Raw genomic sequence first — 11,290 nt, forward strand, 5'->3', positions numbered from 1 at the left:
TTATCTTTTCCTCCTTTACTAAATATTACCCTCTTGCAATTGTAAAGTCTTTATGACATTGAAAGGCTAAACCCCATTTGTTAGGAACTTGACAGCCAATTATTATTGATGTAATTTCTCTTCCTATCTATTTATGAATATTACATTTGCATTATCTTTTTTTGTGCTTAATATTATTGCTTGTGGCTTGATCACCCAATTGTATGGTAAGTTGTAGGGGGAGCGTTGGACAACATTATTTTCTAATAGAACTGAGAAAATGTATCTAAATATAGTCATCGCTACGGATATGTTGATATTTATTTAGCCGATTATATATCTCTATTCTTAATGCAATTTATTATTTTAGCTTTGCAAAGGGATTTGAGAGAGAAAATAGATAAATTAGGCTCTTTCATGCGGGGGACCAAAGTTAAAGTATACTAGTAGATGCTTGTGTAAATTGAAATAATTATAAATAGAGAAAAATCATTAACATAATATCAAAGAGTAACTTTGATAGGCTAAGTTTTCAACATTCTCATCTTCTGAATTTCATTCTATAATAATATTATATTTTCTCATCTTTTATGTTCTTAATTCATTCATGTTTAATTCTTTTTCTTGTTTAATTTAATTTTCTGTCAATTTAAATTAGTTTTTCTACAACCTTTCCAAATCTTTTTCTTAATAAAAAATGTTCATCTACAAAAAAAATCTTTTTGTGATAACATGCACAGTAGTGTTTTTCTTTCTTGTATGCAAGGAGACAATCTTGTTTCATTGGATCTAGAGATTGAAACAACATGTAGAAGAAATAACGTTGCAAGAAGAAAGAGAGAACAATAAGGGAATCAAGAACCATCATCCTCTTCTTCTTCACATCCCAACTTTGAAGAACACATCATGACAGAAGATCAACCACGAAGGATCACCTTGGAGGACTATTCTAGTACCTCTACACCTTAGTATTTCAAAAGCATAGTCCTGCCCAAAGTTCAAGCTGCCAACATCTCTTATCCACACTCTCTCATCTAGTTGATTCAAGACAATTTCTTTCATGGACTACCCAATGAAGATCCATATGCCCACCTTGCTACATACATAGAGATTTGCAACACAGTAAAAATAGTTGGAGTTCCTGAAGATGTCATCCGTCTCAACCTATTCTCGTTCTCCTTGGCTGGTGAAGCAAAAAGATGACTGCACTTGTTCAAAGGAAATTACTTGCGGACATGGGAGGAGGTGGTGGAGAAATTTTTGAAGAAATATTTTCGAGAGTCCAAGACCATTGAGAAAAAGATAAAGATCTCTTCATTACACCAATTTTTCGATGAATCACTGAGTGGAACTCTTGACCACTTTCATGCTTTACTTTGAAAGAAAAAAATATTATTCACATATGAAGGAAGTGAAGAAAGTACAAAAAAATGAAAATAAAATTGTTCAAATAAAAATACCCAACGAACCCAATTTATATTTGACGAACCAAATAATTTGATATAAGTAATCAATATCTTAAAATTAAGATCAAATTATTCACATGTTATCCAAGTTCAATTCTTAAAAGATAATTGTACGTACTTATCTTCTTGGACAAATTCTAAATTAATCAAGCTGTATTTTTCATTATGATCCAGAGGCTTAGAGAAAAAAAAGTTGCATTTGATGGACAACTTGGGCCCACTAGAGTCGTCCAAAACCAGCTAATTTGGGTTTAATATTGTTCCTGTGGATATAGAAGATTCTCCACTCGCCACGTGTCCACTCAAAACCGACTCAAAGGGAATCCTATTTATTGTCTTCCTCTTCAGAACCCTTTTCAAAAACCACTCATCGCCAGCAAAAGAGGAAAAAAAAAAAACGAAAATGCTGAGAATCGCCGCAAGCGCAAAGAGAATTGTTCAAACGGCGTCGTTGGAGGCGCCACCGTTGGGGATTAGGGTTCTGCCGCGTCTCTACCACGAGAGGGTGGTGGACCACTACGACAACCCCCGCAACGTTGGATCCTTCGACAAGAACGACCCCACCGTCGGAACGGGTCTTGTTGGTGCACCCGCGTGTGGCGACGTCATGAAGCTCCAGATTAAGGTTGACGACAAAACGGGGAAGATCGTCGATGCTCGCTTCAAAACCTTCGGTTGTGGATCCGCCATTGCTTCTTCCTCCGTCGGTAATGATATTAATTAATTGATGTTTGTGTTAGTTTCAAGTTTGTGTTTGGCTGTTAGGGTTTGTGCATTTGTGGTGTTTGAATTTTTCGTTTTTTTGTTGTTTTTTCTTTCTCTCTCAAGTGTTTTCCTCTTAATTTTGTTGAATGAAAATGAAATTTCCTTCATTGCTATGTGGATGGGTACTTCATGCTTCCCATAATTGAGGATGTTTCTAATTTGTATTTTTTTTTTCTTTGCAGCTACTGAATGGGTGAAGGGAAAGCAAATGGAGGAAGTTTTGACCATTAAAAACACGTGAGTGCTACTTGTCTTGGAACTCTTGCAAATTTGTTGCAATTGTGTGTTGCATTTTGTTCTAGCCATGGCTTGTAGTTGTATGTGATGTGATGTGATTGGTTATCTTAATTATCGTCTTCGGAATTGCAGTTGGGTGCCCATGGCTTGTAGTTGTATGTGATGTGATGTGATTTGTTATCTTAATTATCTTCTTCGGAATTGTAGTTGGGTGCATAGTAGTTACGTGCTTGAGAATGTCGGGTCTTTCACGAGAGTAACAAAAAACTACCTCCATTCCTTTTTTAAGAAACAAGTTGTAGTGTATTTTACATTATAACTTGTTTCTTATAAATAAGAATAGTAGTATATTAGCCATAAGCATGGAGAAAGTTCAGAGTTATAGCAAGTTTTGTTTTTATGTTTTTACACTTGTATTATATTATTATAAGTAATAACTCTTTGCCTTCAGCTTTAGTGCCCAAAAATGAAGAAGTGATAGATGAATTCTGTAGAAAATTAGGTTCTTGTGCATTAAGTGGTTAGTTGGAGAAGATAACTAACCATCTTCTACAGCTAGGACTATTGGGGTATCTAATGACATATTGACATTCGCTCCCCTAGCTTCAGTTTCTCAAGTGCCAGTGTCTGCCTAGCAGAGTATTTTTGTCATTGGTGTTCTTTCCGATCTCTATGCATTTCACAGCCGCACCGAAAATTCCCTCTGCCCCCTACTATCCCCCGCCTTCGTACTTGGTAGTTTTCACACCTTGACATGGGTTGACTTGGGATTTGATAGCTAACTTAAAAAGCCATCTACAAATTCTTTATGCCCAATAATTCTGGATCTACAGATGCTTTCTCTCTGTCTTCCCACGGCTGCCGGTTTAATCGTAAATGTTGGAAGATGTGTTGCTGATTATGAGCTAGCAAATCTAATGACGGCTTGAGAATATTTTCATCTTTTATGTTTTGTTTTTTACCTATTGGTTTCTAGATAAATGTGTCATCTCTAGGGAGTTTAGTCATGCTAAATGTTTTATGATTAATCGCATTTGTCTCTGGTTATTAGTCTATGAATTGAAGTGACACATAATTTAATGTTTTGCAGTGAAATTGCAAAGCATCTTTCACTTCCACCAGTCAAGCTTCACTGCAGCATGCTTGCTGAGGATGCTATAAAAGCAGCTGTTAAAGATTATGAAGCTAAGCGTGCCTCAGCATCTGCTGGTGGACAGGCAACAACTGGAGAGAAAGCTGTCACTGCTTGAGTACTTCATTTCTAGAATGATGATGAAAACAACCAATAGTGTGGTTTTCTGACAGGACTCGATGGACACTGTATGAACATCTTGAGGTCAGACTTCACTTGGTTGGAGCTAGTCATTGTGATTGAATTGTATTAATGTGAAGTAAATACTTGTGTCTCTAGCTGCTTTTTGTTATCTGCATGGTTTATAGAAGTCAAACCATGTTTTTATTAAAATATGTAAACACAATAGAGTAAAGCTATGATATTTACATGTTGCAACTTGGAACCATGTAAATATCTTTCCTGAAGTAAACAGCGACTCATATTTACCCTATTTTGGTTTGGACCTTATGTTTATCTGTTATTCAACTTAATATGTCTCAAGAACTTTAATTGTTGGATTAGTTTAGTTCTCTATCTTTTATTGTTATATTTTGATGGCTTTTATCATCAATTTTTTTAGTCAATTGACTGTTTTTTCGTCACAACTCACAATTAACAAATAATATTAAATTGAAAAAAATAAATAATAGAAGACTAAACATTTAGAGAATCGAACTAAAGGGAAAAATAAAGTTACCAAAGCATCAGTTTTACGAACTCTTGTGACATTCAGGAAAATGGATACATAACAGGGATCAGACTTAAAAACCCCATTTTAAATTTTATCAGTACCGGAATGAACTCTCTCCAACATGAGCAAGTAAAGTAAATTCTCATTCATCATAATTTTTTAAACATCAGTTTGTAATATTTTATGAAATAAATTTTAATGGCTAAAATGTCATGAATGAAAATGAAGATCTGAACCTGCATCAGAGTACTTATTCTCCTTAGCAGAAGATTTATCTAGTGCCAGGCGATATAATAGTTGTCACAACGTGGGTCAAATAAATACATTATAAAAAAAATAGAAAACTTGGGAGTCATTATCAACCTACTCCACACGTCTATTATGAAGATGATAAATATATTATAAAAAATAAAAAATAAAATAATTTTTAATTATTTATCTTTCCTTGAAAATATGAATTATATTTTGTTATATTATTTTTTATTTAGAAAAGGAAATCAAAATTTTATTTTATTTTATTTTTTCTTAAAAGGGATTTTATTTTTAGTTTTTTTTTTGTCAACAAAGGATTTATCCTCACTCATATATATCCATAAGTGCAATAAAAAAATCAGATTTACTTAGTTCGTTGTAGAAAAAAATCATTTGTTGAGTTGATTTTATTTTATTTTATTTTGAAAGATTTTGGATTTTGTGGTAAACTTTGTGAAGTCAAAGTCAGAGACCCAACATGGGATTTACAAAAATTTATTCACTTTATTGAAACACTATCAAGTAAGTTGAAAATCCAGCATGGAATGCGTGTAACATGAAAAATGAGAATTAAGTGATAATTTATTTGAGAATGTTACTGATGTAAGCTCCATTGGAGCTTCTAGGCCTAGGATCTTCATCATCAATGGATTCCTTTGCTTCTTGAAAGATGAATGACAACGAAATGGAGAAGGAAGAGAGAGAGGAGATGTCACTTCAAGGAGAATATGAGTCTAGAAGAAGCTCACCACCATAGGAGGTCATGGAGAATAGCTTAGAGGAAGAAGGAGATGAATGAAGGGAGAGGAAGAGAAAAGTACGAAATTTTGTGCTTTAAAAGAGCTCTGAAATCTGAAGTTTAGTATTCAAATCTTCCAAGTTCAAAAATGCACACACATGATCTCTATTTATAGCCTAAGTGTCACACAAAATTGGAGGGAAATTTGAATTTCTATTCAAATTTCACTTGAATTTGAAATTGAATTTGTGGAGTCAAATTTTCGAGCCAAAATTTCACTAATTATGATTAGTGAATTTTAGCTATGGTTCAACCCACTAATCCAAGATCAAGTCCAAGATTCTCCACTAAGTGTGCTTAAGTGTCATGAGACATGTAAAGCATGAAGGACATGCATAAAGTGTCACTATATGATGTGACAATGGGGTATAGCAAGCAAATGTTCACCCCCCTCTAAAATTTAATTGGATTGGGCTTCTCCCAATTCAATTAAATTTATTTCCAACCACACACATCAAATATTCACTTAATGCATGTGAAATTACAAAACTACCCCTAATACAAAAAACTAGTCTAGGTGCCCTAAAATACAAGGGCTGAAAAATCCTACATTTCTAGGGTATCTTATCTATATTATGGAGCCCTAAATACAAGATCCAAAAATAATGAAACCTTAATCTAATATGTATAAAAATAAGCGGGCACATACTTAGTCCATGGGCCCGAAATCTACCCTAAGGCTCATGAGAACCCTAGGGCCTTCTCTTGCATATCTGGCCCAATCTTCTTGGAGTCTTCTATCCAATGCCCTTGCGGAGTAGGATTGCATTGAAAAAGACTTTAATTTTGTGGTAAAGTTTATGAACTCAAGCAAGTCGGAGATCCAACATGGAGTGCACATAGTGTGAGCGTGTACTAAAGAATGTTAATGCGGATTTTTAAAAATAAATAAATAATTAACATGATCCTACGAAATCATATAAAGAAAATGAGAATAGAAAGAGATAGAATAGAAGTGGGGAGTACACTTAATAATTAAGGATGCAAGATTAAAACATGGGGGAAAATAAAATGAATAACGAGATATTTAAAATGCATTATTAATTAAACTAACTAGTTAGACAATGATAAAAAAATCACATTGAAGAATAAAATAAACGATAGAGACCATAAAGAAATACAATAAAATAAAAGGTTATTCACTAATATGTATAATTATTTTTATTTATTTTTTCAAAGTCAAAGGGTTGACTTGAACTTAGTCAACATTAACAGTGCTAACATGACGGATCTAGTCACCATCCTAAGTAATAGGAGTGCACATATAAAGGAGGGGTGTAACTATTATTTTTATTTTTTTCAGACTTGAAAAAAAAAACAGATTGAGTCTAAAATGAAAAAGGTGCATGTGTTAAGAAAATAGGTGTAAATAGCTGTATTCATTTTATTTCAGACCGCAAAAATTGGCTAGGCCGAAAAAAAGTAGTGCATGTATGAAAAACTTGGTGTGAACAACGTTTCCATCTTATTACACACTTTACAAAAATGGGCTTGGCCCAAAACAAAAAAGAGAGTGCATGTATTAGAAAGATGGTATCAACAACAATTGTTGCTATTCTTGTTTTTTTTTCTTTTTACGTTTTTGTTTTTTTTAGGGTTGAGTTGAAACTTGGTTAGGGCGACCTGACCCAACCTGCATTTAGGCATCAGAGTTGAAATAACCCTAGATGACCTAACTTTCGAAATGGCGTCGCAATAGGAGGAGCCACCACGGAGGGTGGCGTGCCTCTCCGGCGCCACTGGTGCATGGCACCGCAACACGAGGCCGCCATGGGGACGACGATGGTGGTGGTGGTGGCGGTGGCAGTGGCGTAGAAGTGGCCCACGGTGGTGGTGCGCTAGCTTCATCGAAAAATGAAAAAAGGAATAAGAAAAAGAAAGAAAAGAAGGGAAGCATGACAAAATGCGAAAACACTAAGAATAAAATGATATCATCATGTACAAATCTTGCCGGCGACCATGAAACTCATCAGCGAGACGAACTACAAGGCTTTGTAGGAGAAGAAGAAAAACAAAGAAGAGGAAGAAGAGAGAAAGAGGGAGAAGAAACGTGAGAGAGTGAGGGAATGAGGGGTTACCTGGTGACCCATCTCTCTTCTCTGATGTCGTGATCAAATGACGCGATGTAATTCGTCTATTTATCTTCATGAGGATCCACACTCTTCTCCTTCCTCATACCTTCTTTTTTCCGCTTTTTATGCATTGTCTTCTCCCTTCACCTATTTGAGAGTTCAATAGGTCACACAATATATATTTTTTCTTTTTTTTTTCTTTCTTTACTTTTTTTTTTTCTTTCTTTGTCTTTTACGTTTTCTTTTTTTTTTTTTTAATTCTCTTTTACGTTTTCTTTCTTCTTTCTTTTTTTCTCCTTTTTTTATTGTTCCTCTTTTTTTTCACGTTTTTTTTTCTTCTTCTCTTCTTTTTTTCTTTATTGTTCTTTTTTTTTTGCACGTTTTCTTTCTTCTTTCTTTTCTCTTTTTTCCTTTTGTTTTCTTTTTTTTTCTTTTCTTTATTTTTTTATTATTTATTTTTTTAATTGTTTTCTCTGTTTTTTTGAATCTGGACAGAATTAGAATATCACAATAGCTAATTCTCACAATAATTTGGATTAATTAAACATTAACCATTAAACATGATTTTTAATCAATAATTGACTAACTGGCTTTTGGTCATCCATAAACAAGGATCAAAGCTTAAATAAAGTAAAATTATAGTTACCAAAACTTAATAAAATAAATAAATAAAACTATAGGATCTGAATCAAAATTTTTAACTTGAGAAGAAAAATCAAACTTTAGGAAAATCATCAGGACTTTATTGCATTTCATTCACCTTTATTTTATTTCAACTTTTTATTTATTGAAGGCGGCAACATTTTCATGCATTTACTCCAATCCCAGCCACTGGATCAAGCGGTTCATTTCACCTTATATAGAGTAAAAAAATTCAAATCATAGAATAAAACTTAGAAGCTGAAAAGGAGGCTGGGGGTAGGTGAGTTTCTGAAAAGGTGAAGGATGTAACTGCTTACATAGGTACTACATTCCATTTTTTTTATGAAAAGAAAAAGTGTATCTAGAAAACTGCAGTGAATCATGCTATAACGTTTGGTGAGTGAATTTTCAAGTCCTCCAAAGCAGTGGCGGATATAAGAACCGAAACACAATGATGGCAATGTATTTTTGAAAAAAATCTAATAAAAATTATTTGAAAAAAATATAATGAAAACTATCATATATACAAACATAAAGAGAAATATTAAGATCATACATTTTAAGTAAAAGTTGTCACTGTTTAATCAAGATGTATTTATGTTAGAAGAAAATAATTTTTAACTGCAAGTTATAAATCAAACTGCTTAATTACACAATGTAAAATATGACCAAATCGTCCTAAAAGGAAATGAGAGTTTAAGAGAGAAGAAACATACCAGAACAAAATAGAGAGAGTGAGAGGTGAAATGGTGGAATGAAATATAAGTAACAAAGAATTATGATTTTATTGAAGAAAATACAAAAATAAACTTTCAAATCAATATATAAATAAAATATAAAATAATAATAAACATATAAAAAATGAGAAAAAGAAATAATAATTTTTTTATTAAATAGAAATAATGAATTCAAACACATAAAAATAAGTAATGTAAATATTAAAATAAAAGGATGTATTTATTTGTTTTCACATCAAAATAAACCAGAGATGCGAGTATATAAAATTAGGGTGGAAAATATTAAATTTTGATACAAATATAGGTAACTTGATTGAAAATTTATCCACTCTCAAATACATACAAATCCGTCCATCCTCCAAAGCAAAAGTGAAGCCTTCATAGATAGTGTTCCCATTATAATCTGCCGGCGCCGCTCCCAGTTCTCTGTTTGATATTTTTGACTCAATCATGTTTTTTTGGTTCTAAATCAAAAACTACACGGTGTCCGAAATTTTGTTATGGATTGTATGGTTGGGATATGACACAATTGCCGTTGGGAACTACTTGGTTTGAGGAGCCTCGTTTTGCTTATAATGCCTTCTTTGGTATGATTTTGTGGGATTAAGTTCCCACGTAACGAGATTTTCCATTTTGAACGAAGAAAAAGTCATTGTAGAGGAGATTTGAGAGCAACTCGATGCTTGCTTAGAAGAAATAAGAATGTTTTTGGATGTGCAACTTAAATATTTCTTATAATGTGATTAATGTTGATTGATTAATTTATTTAATATACAATTAATGTCAAAATTGTGAAGAAAAAAAAAAGGGTTTGTTTCGAATCAAATTTTATGAAGTATCATAATAGGACAAATATCAAAGTTAACACGTGTACTTGGAAGCTTACCGAATACCACGCTCTGTATTGACGCATAGATACGAATGAGAGCAAAGTGAAAATATGATGACGAAGTTTGTCACGGTCCCCAATATCCATTTATCATAGCATCTTTAGTGATAAATTTTAATTTGAGATCTTAAATAACTTTTTGATGGGTTCTGCAGCGCGCCATGCAAGAATGAAGATCTGTTAAGATTTATGTGATTACTAAGAGCATTAACAATTTGAATGAACAATTGTCGCCACATTCAAAACCTATGTAGGAATTGAGTCTCGATGTATATCGAATTTCTAAGAAGTAATCATTCATCAATCATAGATGTCCATCTTCACAATTACGATTAATGAATCATTTAGGCCTTCTTTGTTGACTGTTGTTGCCTCCTTGTTGTTACATTGTACATAAGTAGCTCATGATTTGTTTATTATTGTCGTCGTCAAGTGTTCCATAGACAATTTGTTTCCAAGCTTGGTCGAAGTCATTATTTGGACTCATTGTATGAACAATTGATTGTGCAAATGAGTGAAAGAAGAGTATTGGTTGTAGGAGCCGTACAACAATAAATGTAATTGAATAATTAAATACCAAATTGTAAAACGGCTAGTTCCATAACAACTAATTTTATAATGACTAGTTTCATGATGGAAAACAATTAATTGAATGGGGAAAAAATTGAGAATGAATATGAAAAAAAATTAACTAAGATTGAATATGAAAAAAAAAAACTAAGCTTGAATTTAAAATAAAAATAATTGAGATTGAATTTGAAAAAAAAATTACCTTGAATTTGAAAAGAAAAATAACTGTGATTGAATTTGGAAAATAAAATTAACCGAGCTTGAATTTAGATACTAGAAATTCATAAATGAAAAATTAGAATGTCAATTGGGTGTACAAATTGTTACTCTGAGTCCAATTTATATCGTGCAAATCCCTTTTTGATGTTACATTGTTTTTTTCGACCATTGCACTATGTGGTTTGCTTTTTCTTCTCATTTTTTTCGACTGTTACATTGTTTTTTCCCACAAGATCCATTTCCTTTTCTTTTTTTTTTCTCCTCGTTTTTTCCTACTCCTTCTCCACTATCTCTTCATCTCCCTACTCATTTTCACATTTTTCCTCTTCCTCCATCTGAAACTCTTCATCTCCTTCACTTCATTTTTTTTCTCACTTTTCCCCTTCCATCTCCCCCTCATAAGACCTCCCTTCTCCCCCCTCCCTTTCGGCACCCGTGACCTTCCCTCTCCCTTCTGGCACCCACGACCCTTCGCCTCCCTTTGGCCCACGAACCTTCACCTCCCCCTCCCTCTCCCCCTAGCATGATCTTTCATCTCCCCCTCTCCCCCTCACGTTACCTTCTTCTTCTGGCATCGCTAGTCCGCAACTTTTCTCCTTCCCCTCGCACAACCTTCCTCTGACAAATGTATTTTTTTTTGTACATTTGTTTGCAATTTTTATTTTTTTTAACATTGTGCAGAGATAGGATTTTTCTACAAGAACCCATTCTCCATCATGGAGATCTCAACACCATCTTTATTACAAGATCTTTACAAAATCAGATATTAAGTCCAAGATCCTTGCTCAAGATCTTGCATTAAAGATGCTCTTAGACTATTGGTATATATTGCCAAATCCAAAAGATGTCATGTGTATG

The 11,290-nt window shown here is 33.4% G+C and overlaps 1 protein-coding gene across 1 annotated transcript; it reads left to right on the forward strand.

Moving 5' to 3' along the window:
• Window positions 1-1,786: 1,786 nt before the first annotated feature.
• Window positions 1,787-4,087, forward strand: LOC114416445 (iron-sulfur cluster assembly protein 1-like). The gene is made up of 3 exons (XM_028381312.1): window positions 1,787-2,152; window positions 2,393-2,447; window positions 3,538-4,087. The coding sequence occupies exons 1-3, from the start codon at window positions 1,849-1,851 to the stop codon at window positions 3,695-3,697; spliced, it is 519 nt and encodes a 172-aa protein (XP_028237113.1). The 5' UTR covers window positions 1,787-1,848; the 3' UTR covers window positions 3,698-4,087.
• Window positions 4,088-11,290: the final 7,203 nt, after the last annotated feature.

The sequence above is a fragment of the Glycine soja genome, chromosome 6 (genome assembly GCF_004193775.1).
Source record: "Glycine soja cultivar W05 chromosome 6, ASM419377v2, whole genome shotgun sequence".
NCBI classification, from domain to species: domain Eukaryota; kingdom Viridiplantae; phylum Streptophyta; class Magnoliopsida; order Fabales; family Fabaceae; genus Glycine; species Glycine soja.